The sequence below is a fragment of the Tachypleus tridentatus genome, chromosome 13, assembly GCF_004210375.1.
Source record: "Tachypleus tridentatus isolate NWPU-2018 chromosome 13, ASM421037v1, whole genome shotgun sequence".
Lineage (NCBI taxonomy): Eukaryota > Metazoa > Arthropoda > Merostomata > Xiphosura > Limulidae > Tachypleus > Tachypleus tridentatus.
In genome coordinates this window covers 52,451,849-52,471,550 of record NC_134837.1, presented here as the reverse complement: position 1 = coordinate 52,471,550, position 19,702 = coordinate 52,451,849, and the positions used below count along the sequence as shown (strand labels likewise).

General features: G+C 31.3%; 1 protein-coding gene across 1 annotated transcript; it reads left to right on the top strand.

Annotated features, from left to right (window-relative positions):
- The first annotated feature begins 995 nt into the window (after positions 1-995).
- On the top strand, positions 996-18,376 carry LOC143237471 (uncharacterized). Its single transcript, XM_076476751.1, has 5 exons — positions 996-1,814; positions 10,493-10,634; positions 11,340-11,549; positions 12,239-12,385; positions 14,002-18,376. Exons 1-5 carry the CDS (start codon positions 1,181-1,183, stop codon positions 15,533-15,535), a joined length of 2,667 nt encoding a protein of 888 aa, XP_076332866.1. The 5' UTR covers positions 996-1,180; the 3' UTR covers positions 15,536-18,376.
- The last annotated feature ends 1,326 nt before the right edge of the window (positions 18,377-19,702 follow it).

Genomic DNA, 19,702 nt, shown 5'->3' with positions numbered 1-19,702 from the left:
TTTCCTCTCTCTCTAAACTGAACCCCTGCCACGTTAGTTTAGTTTAGTTTAGGTCACACTGAAGAGCTCAGTGACTTTCAACGTGGTACTGTTATAGGATGCCATCTTCCCAACAAGTCAATTCGTCAAGTTTCTTCCCTGCTAGAGCTGCTCCGGTCAATTGTAAGTGCTGTAATTGTAAAGTGGAAAGGTTTAGAAGCATCAACAGCTCAACCACGAAGTGGTAGGCCACACAAGCTCATAGAACGGGACCGCCGAGTGCTGAAACGCGTAGCGCGTGAAAATTGTCTTTCGCCGGTTTCCACACTTCCTCTGAAAGTAACGTTAGCACAAGAAATGGAGCTTCATAAAATGGGTTTCCATGCTCGAGCAGCCGCACACAAGCCTAAGATTACCATGCGCAATGCCAAGCGTCGGCTGGAGTGGTGTAAAGCACACTGCCTTTGGACTCTGGAACAGTGGAAACGCGTTCTCCTGAGGATGAATCACTCTTCACTATCTGGTAGTCTGACAGACGAATCTGGGTTTGAGGGGTCTTGAGCTGTGATATTGTTTTAATAATGTGGTATTAGGTTATCTATAAACTGCAGCTTTAATAAGCACAAAACTTGTGGATAAAACGAACATTTTAATCTCATACACATAGCGGTATATACTTTTGTAATTAAACATCATATCCATTACTGTGAGTTGCGCTTCTTCTTCTCTTCCTATTTTGGTGTGATCTAAATTTTTACATTAGATTAATTTAAATTATAAGAACTTTCGGGATATGTTATTGTGGTACGCCTTGGAAGTTATGTTCAACTTTATGTAATAAAGAGAACAAGTTCGGTTGTATCTTAGTTAATCTGTATTATTATTATTATCTGTTCTCACATTTTATCCGCAACAAATGTATAGAAAAGCAGTTTAATAGTGAGGCATCACCTGTATTTCTCATTAGTAACTGCGCTTTATATGTTTGAACGCTCCACCACACGGAAAACCCATTGAAAACTGAAGGTGCGCTGATCTCATGCGCGAGGAGTAACTAATAGTGAACAACTTTAAGTACATTGTGAGCTCGCTCTTCAGAATGCACTATAGATAAACAGTGGTGGAATATATGGTAGTAACCATCCTGCTAATGCATGAATTGTGAGTCTAAAACAGGCGTTTATATTTACGCGTATTCATAATGAGTGAAAATAAATCGCTTCTGCTTAATACTAGTAATATACAAAAGGTTCGCCATTGTAATAAATATGATGGAAAGATTGCGGGTTTATACGACTTGGGAGATGTAATAGGACGCGGCCATTTTGCAGTTGTAAAATTAGCGAGACACGTATTTACTGGTGAGAAAGTTGCCGTTAAAGTAATTGACAAAACAAAACTAGACGATGTGTCTCGTGCTCACCTGTACCAAGAGGTGAGATGTATGAAATTAGTACAACATCCAAATGTGGTGAGACTCTATGAAGTCATAGACACACAAACAAAACTTTACTTAATACTGGAGCTAGGAGATGGGGGTGATATGTATGATTATATTATGAAAAATGACAAAGGAGTAGATGAGGATACGGCAAGGAAGTTTTTCCAGCAGATTGTTCATGCTATATCTTATTGCCATCGACTTCACGTAGTGCACCGTGATTTAAAGCCAGAAAATGTAATTTTTTTTGAAAAACTGGGGGTGGTAAAATTAACAGATTTTGGATTTAGTAACAGATATCACCCTGGACAAAAGCTAGAAACGTCCTGTGGATCTTTAGCATATTCTGCACCAGAAATTTTATTAGGTGATATGTACGATGCACCTAAAGTTGGTAAGTAGATCTCAGAATCTTAAGAATTGAAACTAATACTTGAGTATTTCTGGCCCATTTCTCTTTTTAGAAAGTAAATAAACTAAATCTTTTTCTTTTAATGTACAAGGCACACTCATTAATTTGAATTTTCTTTCTTGCAGAGTTGTTAGTTTTAGGTTTAAAAATATTTAATCTTGTTATTGTAAATAAAATGTCATGCTTATATAACAAGAAATAAAACAATTTTTATGTGAGAATTAATAAAAAGAATTGACAGTTATAGCAATGATGTATACTTTTAATGAAATGAACAGAGTAAAAATAGTTTAACATTAAAAATGATGAAAGTGATTTTAACCACATGAGTCTGGAGTTGCATTAATTTAGAACTAATTTTAACTCAGGATTAACAGTATTTATTCTGGTTTTTTTAATGACTTTGTTCTGTGAGTTTTCTTGTCGCAGATAACAGGCAAATATCAGTTCTGAAATATGTTTATGTTATCTTGTTTTGCTGTTTAGTGTTTTAGTGTTCATTTTAGCTCTTATAATAACTACCATAATTTATTTTTACAACAAGAATTAACTCATGCTTAGCATCTGTGTGTAAACAAGAAATGTAACTTATTTATAGTGAACATTTAATTTTGATAAAGAACTGTTTTTGTGAGATTTGTAAACTTGCATTAAAACACAACTGATTTGATGAGCAAGAATGTTGACTATTGAATATTACCACAAGAGAAATTGCTTTCAGTTGTCAGTTGTTTCATAGAAATATTGTAGAACTTTTGAAATTAATTGCAATTTTATTGTGTCTAAATATATTGACTACATGTTTAGTGCATCTTCATATAACATGAGGAGTTAGTAACAATTTAGGTTTAGCTACGTCTTTCATGTAACTTGAAAAAAAATCTGGAAATAAGGTTTATTCCAGAAAGAAATAGTTATAAACAGAAATTATTGTCCAGTGGATAATATGACAATTCTACTTCATCCAAGGATTAATTTGGCAGAGGTGATTGAATTACAAAATTTATTGTATGTGTTTAGAAAAAAAGATATTGAGATGACTTAAAATCATGAGCTTTTGTCAGTTTCACATCCTTTATTCACAAAATATACCAGTACACTTCACTACTTTGTATCTCTATACAATGGCTTTTTTTTTTCTGTATGTATAGAATAGTGACACACTGCCCTTATCTTGTTGTGTCTAGAAACATCTGTGTACAGATATATATACAGATGGTACTTACAACTGCAGTTCTTTTTTAGTGATGTAAGACCAGAAGTCAAGCATGTAGAATGTGTATTCCAAGGGATATTTTATATCATACATAATGTAGCATTTAAGCTAATATGCTTACACCTCCAAGAAGTTTGAATTTTTGCACCAGTTGCATCATCCATTGATTTACCTTTCACACGTAAAAATATCTAATGTGTAAAAGTTTACAGGTGCTGTAGGTTTTAGTTTTGAGCTAACTACTTCATAAAGTTTAAGTACAATTTTAGTTTATATTGTGTGACACATTTTAATTGATTTTATTACATTATATAGTTTGAAAACTGAAAATAACAAATGAAATAATGATTTAAATCAAATTAAGAATTGTGTTATTTAGAGATAGGAGAAGATTTCGTATGTATCACAAGCTCAACTTCATACTTAACTACTGGGAGGATTTCATCTACCAACACAATATAACCAGTTTCTCCCTAAACTTTTAATCTCCTTTCAGCAGTTAAGTATGAAACTGAATTTCTGATATTATACATTATGGTAATGTACTGTCATGTTTTATCCATCTATTGTTATGTGTATAGAATTAACAACAGTGAGACTTTACTCTCACATTTTGTCTAATTGTAGTTATATGTGTAGAATTAATGACATAAGGATAATGTACTATCATATTGTATTCAATTGAATGTAAATGCACAGAAATACCATTATAATGAACTGATAGATAAAGAAATTGTAAAAAATGTTGTATTTATACATTTAATTTTAATATTAATATATTGTGTTACTACTGTATTTACTTTCATTATTTAATTGTTCCATTGTCAAGTACCTATGTGTGTGTGTGTGTGTGTGTGTGTATACAAAGTGAGAACAAAGTTAAAGTTTTACAGAATTTAGCAGAATTTTTGTGCTAATGCATCATCACTTACAAGTGTTTCAACATAACAATGTAATGTGTTAGCAACTTTAATTGTAGAAACAGTAATTTAGCAGAAATTCAATAAAAAAATTATTAATTTGAAGCTGTAATGACCAACAAAGTTACTGTACCAAAGGAACGAAGATGATCCAATGGAAGGTAGCAAAAGTGTCTTCTTGTCCAAATAGCAAATATAACAACAATTAACTTAGCTCTTTTAAACCATCCATGGATAAATGGAGGAAGAATACAAAAGGATTGTGCATCACTATAATGGAATAAGGAATTAAACTGCTTGATACCAAATATCAGATGATATCAACATTAGATAAAGTATGGGACCTGTTGTTCTGTTATGGCTATCCTTTCTAAAACTAAAACTATTAATAAATAAATTTACAAAAACATAAACCCAGCCCTTCCCTTTTTGTTCACATATTTATCAAGATTTCTCATAAACTTACTTAATTTACTGCCTTCTTAACATCTGAAGGCAACACATTCCAAAAATAAAACTGTCATAGCTGAAGATGGTTTTACTTTGCCAAAATTTATACTTGTGTCCTCTAATCCTAATATTCTCACTGTTAAATGTGAAGATGATCCATCTACAGTATCAATTTTCTTTACAATCTTAAACACCTGAATCAAAGCCCTCTAACTCTTCCTTTTTCAAGAGAAAACAATTTGAGAGATTTCAGCTTCTCCTCATATGACAACCCCTCCACCACAGGCATAATTTTAGTAACCCTTCTCTGAACTTCATCAATTCAATATCTTTCCTAAAGTAAAGAGCCAAAGTTTAAACAGAATATTCCAAATGTGGTTTTACCAGTGACCTCTACAATGAAATTATAACCTCTTGGGATCTGTATTCAATATTTCTGTAGATAAAATTGAAAATCCTATTTTCCCTACCACTAGCAACAGCACACTGTTTAGATAACTTAAGAGAGTGATCAATCATTATATCAATATCCCTTTCTTCCATAATACTGTTATGATCGAAATTATGATAACCCAAATGCATACATCATAACTAAAACCCACTTGCCATTTACTTGCCCAGCTCAATAAATGATCTAAATCCTTTTGTAAATCACCAGCACCTTCTTCACACTTAGCAACACCAAAGATTTTAATATCTGCAAGCTCAAGTAACTTACTGACCATTCCTTCATCTAAGACAATGATGTACATCAAAAAGTGCAAAGTATCTGAGACTTGAGTTCCTGAAGGAACCCACTTGTAATGTTAATCCAGTTTGACTAAACTTTATCTGTAACAACTCTCTGCTTTCTTCCATCCAGTTACTCTTCTATCCAATTTGCCAACTTATCTCTCACACCTATGGAAATGATTTTTTTTACAAGCCTTTTATGTAACACCATATCAAATGCTTTCTGAAAATCCAGATACACCATATCTCCACTCTTACTCTCATCTAAATAAACACTAACCTTTTCAAAGCATGTCAAAAGATTTGTAAGGCAAAATTTTCCCTTACTGAAATCATGTTGACTATCCAATAAAATTCTATATTTAGTTAAATGGTTTTACAAAGCATATTTTACAAAAGTATAGCAACAATTCTGGGTACCATAGTACATGTGATTTTGTGACACTAGATACAACATACTCAGGTATAAGAATGATATTTGATATGATACTGCATCAAGTACTGTGACACTAGACACAACATACTCAGGTATAAGAATGATATTTGATATGATACTAAGGTACACTAGACATAACAACAGGTATAAGAATGATATTTGATATGTGCTGATACATTATATACAAGAACAATGTCTGATACATTATATCATAACATGTTATCACTGCTAAGCACAACATGATAAAATATAACATTTTAACTAACTTACACCATAAAAAAATGTTGGTCAAACTGTATTATACCAAAAACATGTTATCTGTGCAGGATGATTTACTGTAATATAGATATATTCAGTTGTACTTAACTATATACATCCTTTATATGTTGATAACTATAAAGAGACCACTGTATATTAAGCTATGATTGTAAGACATAAAGAGATGGAAAAAATAATACATTATAAACTAATAATTAAAATTTGTTGAAACCTCCAAATTAACATTTTGGAAAAAAAAGGCATATATGTGAAATACATGTATGTGTTTTTTTCAAACAGTTTGAAAATTATGCATCATATTGCTGTTAATGTAATTTACAAAATCTAGAAATCAAAGAATCTTATCAACATTTTTCTGATTCTGAACCTGATGTTTAACCAGGAAGATTTTAGTCCAAGAATAGAAAGAACAGTCTCAACATTTGCCATTGGCTTAAAACACATACAAAAATTATGTATGAATTTTATATATACATTTATTTAAATATTACATTCAAATGCATGTACATATTACATTTAAAATGAAAGCTACACAACTTTTACAACTTTATTTGGAGAGAGAAGCACATCTTGAAATAAGGTATTTATTAAAAACATTTGTTCAAAAGTAAACTAAAGATACATATCAGAGATAAAATAATATAATAAGTAATTATAAGCTCCTGAATTATCACAAACTGTTTACAAATATTTAATAATATAAACCAAAAAGAATGCCAGAAAACAAACCTATAACAGTTGAAATGCATTGAAACATCATTTAGGTACTTTAATTATTTTTCTTCTCGACTATAATTATAATAATTAATCCTAGTAATTAATATTTTCAGATACAAAATCATGTTTTTGATTTAACAGAATGTTTCAATTCATAATAACAACAATAAAGATGGAGATTTGTCAAGTTTTTCATTTAAATTGTAATCTGTTAGGAATATTTGAAATGTAATATTTGTGTTATAATGACTTACAGAACATATAATTAAGACTTGGTATTACTAAATCATGGTTGATATGATACTACAAGAAATTGGCAAGTTAAGGGTACTGAATATTCAGTAGCAATGTAAACATGAGAAATGTGGTTAATATGGTACCATATGAAAAGCATGGATCAGTGTGCTAGTAACACAATTAAACACTTTGGTTGTAAATTAATGTTACCCTGAGCCAAGAGTATGAAATTAATTTCTAAAAATATTTATTTTCACATGCAGACTAACAAATTTAATGGTTTGCCTTGAATTTGGTGTACATATTATACTCATTAGGTAAGGCCTTTATCTGTAAAGTCACTTTAACTTTGAGTATCTTACCTAATTTGTATTTGCTCAGTTGCAGATATATAGATATATTATTTGCATTTGTGTTGCAAATATTATAGAAATGTCTGATATTAGACTGGCAACCAATTGTAAGACTTTTTGGACTTTCTGTAGAAACAAAGAATACAGATTTACTGTTCAGAATTTGATTCAAAGAAGTGATACTGAAAAACAGATAATAAATTTTATTTGCAAAAAATGTTTACATCACTTTTATTGATTACTAAAACAATGTTTAAATAGTACAGTTAATAAAAAAGAATACAATGTTATGATACTACAAGAAATTGGCAAGTTAAGGGTACTGAATATTCAGTAGCAATGTAAACATGAGAAATGTGGTTAATGTGGTACCATATGAAAAGCATGGATCAGTGTGCTAGTAACATAATTAAACACTTTGGTTGTAAATTAATGTTACCCTGAGCCAAGAGTATGAAATTAATTTCTGAAAATATTTATTTTCACATGCAGACTAACAAATTTAATGGTTTGCCTTGAATTTGGTGTACATATTATACTCATTACGTAAGGCTTTATCTGTAAAGTCACTTTAACTTTGAGTATCTTACCTAATTTGTATTTGCTCAGTTGCAGATATATAGATATATTATTTGCATTTGTGTTGCAAATATTATAGAAATGTCTGATATTAGACTGGCAACCATTGTAAGACTTTTTGGACTTTCTGTAGAAACAAAGAATACAGATTTACTGTTCAGAATTTGATTCAAAGAAGTGATACTGAAAAACAGATAATAAATTTTATTTGCAAAAAATATTTACATCACTTTTATTGATTACTAAAACAATGTTTAAATAGTACAGTTAATAAAAAAGAATACAATGTTTTATTTATACTACCTGATTTTTTTCATTCCAGAACAAAGTGTGTGATAGATAATAGGTGTGTTGTAGATGTATAATATAATGTTCCACTTAGACTGAGTTGAAAAGTAATGTAGATCAGGTCAAAGCTGGAGTAACCTATCAGTATTTCATAAAGACACACATGATGACTAGCACAGTGAGGTAATGCTTCATATTAAGTATAACTTGGTTGTGTAGGTCATCATTTGTGACTTACATAATCACAGGTTTAGTCACTTTTAACTTTGAGTATCTTACCTAATTTGTATTTGCTCACTTGCAGGTATATAGCTATGTTATTTGCATTTGTGTTGCGAATATTATAGAAATGTCTGATATTAGACTGGCAACCAGTTGTAAGACGTTTTGGACTTTCTGTAGAAACAAAGAATACAGATTTTTATCTGTGCTGTTGTAAAATACATACCTTATCAGATTTTATTAGTTTAATGTAGAATATATGTGTATTTCCATTACTTTGCACAGTGTAGCTTATATTTGTCACCACTAAATATCAAGTTTCAAGATATCAGGTGGTTATTAATAATTTTAGGTTGGCATGTCAAAGTTCTTAAACTGAAATGGTAAATAAACTATGCCCCCAAAATGTACTTGGTAGATAATGTGAAGTGTGAACAGCAACTAGCTATGCATATCTTCAAAGATATTCTTTGATTTACTTTTCTAGACTAATTAACATAAAACTTTGTAAAAATACAAAATATGATAACCAAAAATATGCACCAGCTAATATTAATATAATGTAAGTATAATTTTTTAAATAGATATTAAAAACTCTGGTAACTGGCAAAAAAAGGAGTTTTTCCATAGTTTTAGAGTCAGTTTTGTAAATATTATTTTTAAGTGTTTGGTCTTTCAACACTTTCTACAGCTATAATTACAGAAGTTTAGAAAACATTTTTTAGGAAACTGAATAAATAAATGTATTCATGATTATTATATCATCTATTCACATTAACAATGTCAGTTTTTATTTTCAGGAAAAAAAATCATAATTGTTTTAAAATAAGACCTAGAAAAATACTGCTTTTTATTTTTGGTTTGTAAGCAGATGTACATAAATATACACCTAACATTTAATGTAAATTTGAACTCTGTGAAAAATATTAACACATATACACAAAATATTTTGAAACTAAAAATGGTGAATAAGACAGTGTAGCCCAACACAAGTCTAAGTACTGTTCACACTATGTCAACATACCACAAGCTGCTAAATTTGCTTTTTTAGACAAAAATAGAAGTCTATTTTAGTTTCAAAGTAATATTTATCATCATATTTTCATGTCAGTGGAAACAGCCAACACTCTTATAATAGTGAGTTCAAAGAAATCATCTGAAATAAGCATAAAAATACTAAAGATAGCAAGAGGTTGTCATTGTATAGATGATAAACTACCACCCACGTCAAGAAGCTTAAAGCTTAAGCCTTCCACAAGTAGTATAAACATTCTTCACAATTCCACATGTGCACAAAATATTTTTTGTGCTTATATTCAACACATATAAGAGTATATAAGAGTATATAAACATTTGTAAGTTGAAATTATAAGAACTATCCAAAATAAAGAAACCGTAAACTTCAATCATGATTTTAATGCCAGTCTTGTAATTGTTTCGAAGTATAGAAACTGTTATTACAAGACCATCAATATTATTCTTAATTGCTGTTTATTTGGTTTTGTGGAAATTCACCATTATCAAGTTTTCTTTACAAATGCTTGTGAAAAGTATAGCACATTACTTATACATAGTATGCAGTTGTAAAGAGTTGATAGATTGGCAGACTGTAACCAGTTATATACCTTTGGGTATGTGTAAAAAATAGACATCAGAACAGTAGTATTTTTGTCACATTACTCTGAGTTATTACTGCTGGCTTTACTTCTGGTTGTCAGTGTTCACAATCAAAACTGTAATGCATGTTGATAAATACATAGGAAAACTTGTGTTTACTTACTGCAGTTTGTTTTTCTGTAAATAAAAGCTTCTGATTGTAAACCAGTGGAATATATCAGCATTCTCTCTTACAAGATCTCAAAGTAGTTTGATTTGAATCTTTTAGTACTGCACATTTTTCTCTAGAGAATATTTGGGTCCAGCTTTTCAGTGTACAGATCGAGTTGTTGTAGTTGGAACCATTAACAGACTAAATGTAATAAAACATTGTTTCCTGTTATCTAATCAATTTTACTATACAATAAATACTGTAGTAATACTGGTTTGTTATTAAAATGCACATACTAACTTAATTCTTGACTTAAGGCATAATATAAAAAGGTCTTGGATTTTAGCTAATAAGATCAGAACATTACATAAAATTTGGAGGCTGTTGTTAGTTTAAACATATTTCCCTCATGTTTGTTGTTATAAAACCTCATTAACTGGTAGGCTTCTTCTTTTCACCCCAGATGTGTGGAGCTTAGGTGTAATTCTGTACATGTTGGTGTGTGGCTATGCTCCCTTCCAGGAAGTCAATGATAGTGAGACACTGACAATGATAATGGATTGTAAGTACACAGTTCCAACCCATGTGTCCAAAGGATGCAGAAAGTAAGTGTTGAAAAATACCACAAAATAAAATTACACAGTTTGCAGTAATACAGTTTTGATACATAAAGGAAGACTATTTTATGCATAATTTGGATGAAGTTTTTTACCTCTAAATTTTGTGGACTTAAGATCACTGAAAAATGTATAATAAAACACAAATTAATGTTCAGTTGATACATTTACTTGTAGCTTGAGGTTTAGTGTGCTTGTATTTTCATTTTCATAAAGTGTATTTGGATGATAATGGTCCAGTATCAATCTTCTGTTAGATACATCCACTTATGTCAGTGCTTTTTAATAAGCTGTCCAGTACATTTCCTTAATCAACTGGTGTTGTAACATTTTGTACTTTGTTTAAATAGTTGGAAGAATAACTAATGTTCATTTGTGACTTTTTTTTCCTACACACCTCGGTAAAGTAGTTACTGCTCCAAGATTTTCTTTTAATTCAAATAGAAGAAATATTTATACAAACATATAGCCATTAGAACTTGTACAGAAGATGTTTTAGATGAAACACAAGTAGCACAGGAATTTTTAAATCAAAAGTCAAATATTCAACTAGCTAGTTAAAACACATTTGTGATTTTACAGTATACTAACAAGCGCTTTTTATAACGGGAATTTGTTTCAGTATTTTAGATGAGTTTTGATATCAAAATAATACACTGCTTGTTGTTTTTTATTATTCTTTGATGGTAATAGTTTAATAGCAAGTATGTTGGTGCGAGATCCAGAACAGCGGGCTGCATTAGAAGAGGTAGCTAACAATAACTGGTTTGCTTCTGAGAATCTCGTACAACCAACTGACTATCTGCCCTTAATTTCTCATGAACAACTCTCTGAAGATGATCATGCATACATTATTCAGAAGTTGGTAAAAGGTGGTATTGCTACAAAGGAGGAGATTCTGGAGTAAGTTTCCTATTTCTTGTAGTTTATCATTTAATAAAGAGTTGTCATTAAAAGAAAAGGTTAAAAGAGTTTTTAAGCTATGTTATTTCTGCTCTACATCATATACAAGATGCCGTGACTTTATCAAGTATCTAAGTACTGTCCCAGCAACTACTACTTGTGAATGGCTGGCTTAAAATAAAGCCCTGAAAATAAAGATATATTTGTACAAACATTTGATAGAAGTAAGTAACTTGAGCAGAAGTGACAAACTAAACAAGATTAGAAAATTGAAGAAAGCAAAAACTTTAATAACTTAAATGATAACTCATTTCTAAGCTTGAATCAAAACTAAAGATATATGTATATAGAAATATTAAAAAAAAAAAAAGCAAGGGGTTATAGTTTGTTTATAAAGTCAATAGAGAATTAAAAAAAATTGAAGTTCAAAACTTTCTACACAGTTTTAGTCAGAAAGCACAAAGTAATTGATTTTATATAAATTATCATAACTATTTCTGGCCTGAGGTACATTCATAATCAATATAATGTATTGAAACATAACTTTAAATGTGCTCCATAAATCAACAGTATTTGTTACTAATCTGTAAAATTTTGGAAGGCACATTAACAATTAATTGTCTTGTAACTGTCATTGTTTTCCTTGTTTTAATAGAATGATATTTTTCTTTTGGTCATGGACTGTTTAGAGCACTACAGAAGAATGAGTACAACCACATCACTGCCACATACTTTTTGTTGGCGGAGAGAAAATTACGGGGTCAGCGACAAGAGAAGGCCCAGAAGATATGCAGAAGTTCCAGAGCTGATCTGTCCCCATTGGCCATAACATCAAAGTAAGTTATTGTTTTTTTCTTCTGTGTACTGTAGTCATAACACCTGAAAAAATAAATAAATACAGTTTTACGAGTTTGTTCTTTGAAGGTTCAAGTCTTTCAAACTTTTTATCACACTCATTTATTGTGACAAATCCTAAAAGTAAAGTTTAACCTTGTAAATATCTGTACTAACTTATAATTAGCTTTTAGTTTTCTCCTAAAGTAGAATTTTACGTTATATTTCAAGATACCTGTTAAATATTTTGCTTATGTAATAGATGTGATTACATTCAAAATAATTGTTACTTCAAACAACAATGAATATTCTTTAAAATAATTTTTTAGTATATACATATGAACACACAGCCACACATATTCAAAGAACTTATGTGTGAAAGCAAAGAAGAATATGTTATAATATGTCAACCACACTGCATCTGCCACATCTAGTGCTGAATATTATGGCTCCTCAGGCTGGCCAGGATATGATAGGTGTAGTAGTGGTCTAGATGGCATTTATATCATTGGCTTTCATGAACAACAATTGTTATGGCGTGAACTAAATTAAGTAAGTTAATTGTAATGATTTTGAAGTTTATTTAAGTCATTAACTAATCAGAATTTTAGTGTATGGATTGATAAAATCTTTTTATATTTAACACAGATTATTTATTATTCTTATTAACTTACTACTGTTAAAAACTAGCAAGCCAGCAAACTAGTCTTCTATATCTTGGAGTGGGCCAAGCAACCATGGCATCGACAGGAGTAAATTACATTAGTAATTCTAAGAACTTATGAGCAAAAACAAAACAGAATATGTGTGTCAACCTTATTATATTTACCATATCCAGTCTAAAGAGTCCTTTGGCCTAAGGCTAGCTGATATACAAACACATGTATTGTTATGGAGGTACGTATGCTAATATACACACACTTCTGAATTTTAAATTCCATTTCTTTAATGATCAAAACTGCATTAACAATGTAATAAAACCTTAAGAGTTGACTTGTTTACCACCCTCTGTTGTTTTAAAACTGGAGGGGTAAGTAGTAATCTAGTCTCAAGTTGCAGTTCTTATAATAGTGTATAATATATACACTAATATAATTCTGTGATTGGTCCTTAATAATAATGCTGCCAAATCATCAAATATGCTTTAAATTCTGAACATGTATGATACTGTAGAACCAGACTCATGGGATTAGTTTAGTTATTCTAATTTGCTAGGAATGTTAATTAACTTTCAGTCACATGAAACAGGTATTCTGGTAGGTGTAAGGAGCATCTAGGTGTTTTTTGATACAGACTTCTCAGAAGTTGATGATGCATGTGGAGTTGTAATAGGAACTTAGAAAAAACTAATAATGGGCATTATGGACCGGGTCACTGTGTGATACGAACATGCTGCCACAGGCTCCATGTTCTGAACTGACTTTCTTCTGTTATATATAAAGTAAGCTTCCAAACCATAAAGATTTTCCATATTAAACAGTATGTGTAGCTTGTTATTTCAGATTTGTCACAATAGAAAATGTATTGCTCTGGCTTAGATTGTGTCATTTTAAGACAGTGAACTATAGCTAGGACTATTTAATGAAGTTAAATGTGGTTTCTCTTTTTCTATCTACAGAATTATGAGTGATTATTCACCATCTCAGGAAAAATGTGATCCAGTGCTTCAGAATTTAATATCACCTCGAGTGATAGTGAAACCACATGTTTCAAATAACTTCCTTGATCGTTCACACTTCTCATCTACTGTATCACAGAATGGTCAGTCCTATCTGTCAAAAGTGCGTAAGTGTAGTGTGGTGCATGAAGAGGATGACAGTGGTAATTCGGTAAAGTCATCATCTGCTGAAGTTTCATCAACAAATAACAAAGACAAATTTGACATTCCTGTATTTCATGAGTTTGGGTCTATGAACACTTCTACTAAAAATTTAGTTATACAATGTCCAAAATTTCCTCTACTTTTCCACAGCAACAGTGTAAAGTCTGCCACAGTAAACCCAAAAATATCACCAGGTAAACAATCTCCAGTTTTGACATTTCCAAATCAGAAATTTAAAACTCTACCATCTGCTGCACAAGGGCTACATTCTGTGAAAAGTTCTCCCCAGTTGCTTCTAAGTGAAATAGATGAAGAAGTGGCATCAGATACTGAACTATCTCCAAAAACTATTTGTTCCAAACACTCTCGAAAACACCTTTCCAGTGGAAAACACAGTCCTCGTTCTATGCTGGCACATGCAGTATTGCGCCTAATGGGTCAGAGACAGAAAATGGGAAGATCTCGAACAACTAGCTGCAGTAGTTCAGAGGCCAGTGATGATGATGGTGAAGGACTAAAACGGAAGATGGGAAAATTAAAGAGTTCAGGAAGAAGAGACAGTAGTGAAGACCGTACAGGTGGGCAGGGTGAAGGGTGTGGAGGATCAGGGCAGTCTGGGCATGGAGGAGGAACATCCCAAGGTAATGTGAGTGGAGGAGGTGGTGGTCAAAGCTCTGTAATGAACAAGTCAGATAAGAATAACACACACAGTAGTAAATCACACAACCACCAAGGTCAGGCAGTAGAAGATTCCACCCTTACTGTACAACCTTCCTCCATTTGCAGTACAGTACTTTCAACAGACAGTACTGATAGCTTAGACTTAGAGCAGTGTCTCACCAGTTCCATCTCTTGTGATGAGCTGTGTGTGAATTTCTCTCAGAGCAACCAGCAGATGACTTCAGACACTGATACTTTTCCAGATGAATCTCTGCACACCCAAGAAAAGAAATCAGTATTTTCTGCCCAAAAAGATTCATACAACTTCTTTCTCAAGGAAACTTTTAACTTCACCAATCCCTCCAATAAAATTCCTTTCAGTTTAAGCTTAAACAGTGGCTTTACTTTACTCCAGCAAATAGAAAATCTTCCTTTGTACAACAAAAACAACAGTAATCTGGGAAAGAAAGAGCAAGGGCATCGGCTGAAAAGCATAACACATGGACTGACTCATCTAGTACATTCTGCAACTAAGCTCGATATCAGCCAAAACGGCTGGAAGCATCGTGGTCGCTCCAAGAGTGCAACCAGAAACATTCAAGCTCTTGGAAATGAACGCCAAGTTGTTGTAGATGTAAAGCTAGCTTCTAGGTGCTGTACACTGTGTTGATGGCTAAATATCTGTAGTAACCATGAAGATGTTATACTAATATAGTTCCCTTCTTCTTGTCCAGGGTAATATCACAATACTTTTGGGGTATTTATTGTATCAAAAATCAAAAGTGTATCTGTTTTATGAGACACATAAATTTCAGGAACCAGAAGGAGAGCTTGCACTGGCAGTAATTTCTCTTGGCCTGTGTAAATAAAATCACTTTTCTGTTGATTATTCATCAGTGTAACTGTTTGGTATTAAGATACATGTCTACCTTTTCAACCGTGTTAATGTAAGTTTGATATTAACTTTTAATAATATATTTTATCTTCCATTTTAATATTTGTTCACAATTTTACATAACAAGGAAAATGGTTCTACATTCTTAGATTTACATAAGAAATGTGAATGTGTGAATATATACTACATGTGCATAACCTTGCTTTTCTAAACTGCTTAATGTTTTTTATTGCAAGTTGGAATGTATGAGGCCTTTATTTGCATCACTTTTTTTTTTTTTATAACTGCTTTTATGTGTTCATGTATGAATGTCTAGGTAAAGTATTACTTCCTCTACACATTTTAGACTTTAAAACAGGGTTGATACCTTTATTATATATTAGATTCAGTAGAAAATATTTCTTCCATGTTTTTAACTAAAAGCATATACAGAATTTGGAACTGTTTTCTTTTCTGCGATTACCACTGTTGTGGTTATTTGGAAACTTTGCTTGTTATTTGATTTGCATATTTCCATTCTAATAATGAGTGTTTTGCTCTGCAAGTGTTTGTAAAAGCTAGTGTAAATTCACTTGTGGCAAATCCTTGGATTAAAGTCTGAGAAACAAAAAACTTAACATTCAAGACAAAGTAATTTTCCCAATGTTATTAATCAGATTCTATAAAGTTTGTTAAAATTTGTCAGTACTTTCTGCATGCAGAGATTCTGTAGATGTAATGGATTGTACCAGTATGTTTATGATATTTTGGTATGTTAAAAGTCTTATCAAAGGCCATCAACTTTGTCAGATACTGTGATAATGGTATTGAAAATTTAGCTGCTTTGTCATCTCAGTAAATAATATTTAATTTTTAAAGGAGTTTTAAAATATTTTATGCAATTACAGTTCAGTGTTTTTAGTAGTATTTATTATGCTATACTGGTAGCTTTTAAAACTTTTTTTTTTCTGAACCTACTTGTATATTGAATATTCTTGTTAGACATGAAATGAATTCAACATGATTGTTAAACAGCACTTGCTTCATCTGAGGTTTACCATTTTATTGTATTTTATAAACCTAAGCCTGTTTTTTGATAATATAGTAGTATTACTGTTTAATGTTGTATACACTATTATTTTCTCATTAAAACAGCACTGAGCACTTTCATACTGTAACAGTTATACCTCCAAATACAGTAATGAAAAAAAAGGCCCTTGCCCAAGTCGTTTGATATTTAGGAGGACTGTGTATTCAATCTAATTTCAAGCCCTGATATGTGATCATGACAATACAAAGTTTTGAAATTTCAGAATAGCAGGGTTAGTTCTCATCTAGTCAGCTTCACATTGAGGAGGTTAAGAACTACTTTGAAAATGTTTCTTATGCACATATTCACAAAACTGATGATTGAACTTAAGAGTGACGTTAGATAGATTTTTCATTATTTTCTGTTATGTAAAGCTCTTGGATCAATTATAGAGAAGTTGTTTTCTACTACATACAGATACTTGAGTGCAGACTTGGTATAGGAACATTTGCTTTGCACAATATGGTTTAAAATATGGCTAAATATATTTGTTACAGAAACATGTGCTTTGTATGATGTGATGCAAGATGGCTAAACTTAGGCTTGTTACTCTGTCATGTATGTTTTTATGATGTGATTTAAAATACATACATCTTATAGGGGCATGTATTTTTTATGTCATTATTTAATAGATGGCTAAATATAGTTGTTGCAGAAATATTTGCTTTACATAATGTGATTTAAAAGATACCTAAATATAGTTATTACACGAACATTTGTTTTTACAATATAATTTAAAATATGGCTAAATATAATTGTTGCAAGAACCTTTGCTTTGCACAATGTGATTTAAAAGAGGGCTAAATATAATTGTTACAGAAATATTTGCTTTTTTGTATGAATCAAGAGGTGGTGAAATATAGACTCGTTACAGGGATATTTGTTTTTTGTTATGGGATTCAAAAGATATATAAAGACAGCCATTTTGTAGAGAAATCTAAGCTTTTGATGATGTTAGAAATGTCTGATTAATAGTGTGCAAGAATCAAGCTCTTTAATTATCAAAGTATTAAGTCCTCTGCAGATAAAACTGTATCTGAAATTGTGTCTTTAATAAGACCAGTTTCTTTCCACATATATGTATTATAAGAAATTTGTTAGAGCCTTTTATTCCTAAACTGCAGTGTTGAGAATAGTTTGAAGTTATTTTTATTATACCTTCTTCATTTTGGAAGACTTGCTATTTACAAATATTTTGTGTTATCAAAAGGGAGAGAGAGTGTGCAGTATTAACCAAAGTATGTTTGTTTCATAATGTTCAATAGACAAGGTACTGTGCAGTAACTAATACTTTAGATAGAAGTGACTTGTGCCTGTTGTATACTTTATTAGTTATGCTGTAATCATATAGAGTCGATAAACAACTGCCTAGGGAACAAATCCTTACTATCATGCATGCATTTTTAGTGTAGCTAGAGAATAGAAAATGTTAACTTATATTATAGAATGTAGAAAATGTTGTATATTGAATTAATATATTGTTCTGATGTTTATTTATTCATATGGTGAGTTGTAAGCTACAGTTGAATAAAAAAGGCTTGCTCAGATTTCATGTGTATGTCTTTCTATACTTACTCCAGGAACAACTTCCAGAAGGCTTCTAGTTAACACCACACACTGCAAACTCTTGGGCTGTGCTTTTACCAATGAAGAATGAGATTAACTGTCACATTATAATGATCCCACAACTGAAAGGGCAAGCATGTTTGGTGATGAGGCTTGATCTTACGGCCCACGTATTTCAATTTGACCACCCTAACATATATGTAAATGTGAAAGGATACTAACCCAGTTATACAACAAGAGAGCAATCAGAAAAGTAGCTTTTGTCATTTTGTCTGCAGTGCCCTTTATAGTAACACCATAAAAGTGGATCACAAGTTTTATTTGGTTTTTAACTAATATTAAAATTCAGGTTAAATATTATGATATGTAGAAAACTTTCTCATCAAGAACAAACCGACATAATGGGATGAGCTACCACAGTTATTAAAACCTGATTTTTAGCATTATGAGCCCACAGAATTACTAGTGAGGAAGCAGATGGACCATAAAAGATGTTAATATTATAAAGTACCATTCCTTTTCCTCCCAAAAGAGGTAATGCATATTTTTTTTTATGGTTTCATGATGGAACTGTAATAATTTTCTAATATTTTTTAATACTACATACACAATTGAGATTTATGAAATATTAAAAAAAGAAAATTTAGATGTTCATTACAGTACCCAGTAAGCTTTCATGTCAGTATGTAATAGTGGTGGTATAGTCCTATGGGGTTATGAGGGACCACCAATCCCTCACTTCATGTGCAAGTAAAGTATTATTCTCATACATATTGTTATAAATAGTGTAAATTTACCCTGCTTTCCCCCCTTATGTTATAATTAATACTTGTGCAACTGTATTATTTCCATTTTGTATTAGCAAATGCAGTTCTAAGAGGCCTGGACCCCATCTATTTTTTTCTTCTCCAAAATTCAATAACTGTATTTCTTAATGTTGTATAAATAGGTACAGATCTACAACCCTTCCCTCCTTTTTTTTTAAGATATAGAAATTACTAGAAAAATGCCAAACATTCTTACACCACTATATGTTATTAAAAAGAAATATTCTGTGTCAGTGTTTTTATTGCACTATTAATTACTATAAACTTTTTTTTTTAATCAATATGGCAGGAATATACAGCAATACAATTAAGGCTGTAGCTAGTAGCTGGTTATTTCTAAGCTAATAAAACAATACAATAATCATTTAAACATTACCATGGTAAATATTCATCCTGGCTTTTTCCAGACAGTAACGTGTTTAGATTGTAAGAGATTTGCTTACATCAGTTAGTATTGTTTAAAAGTTATAATTCTATTTT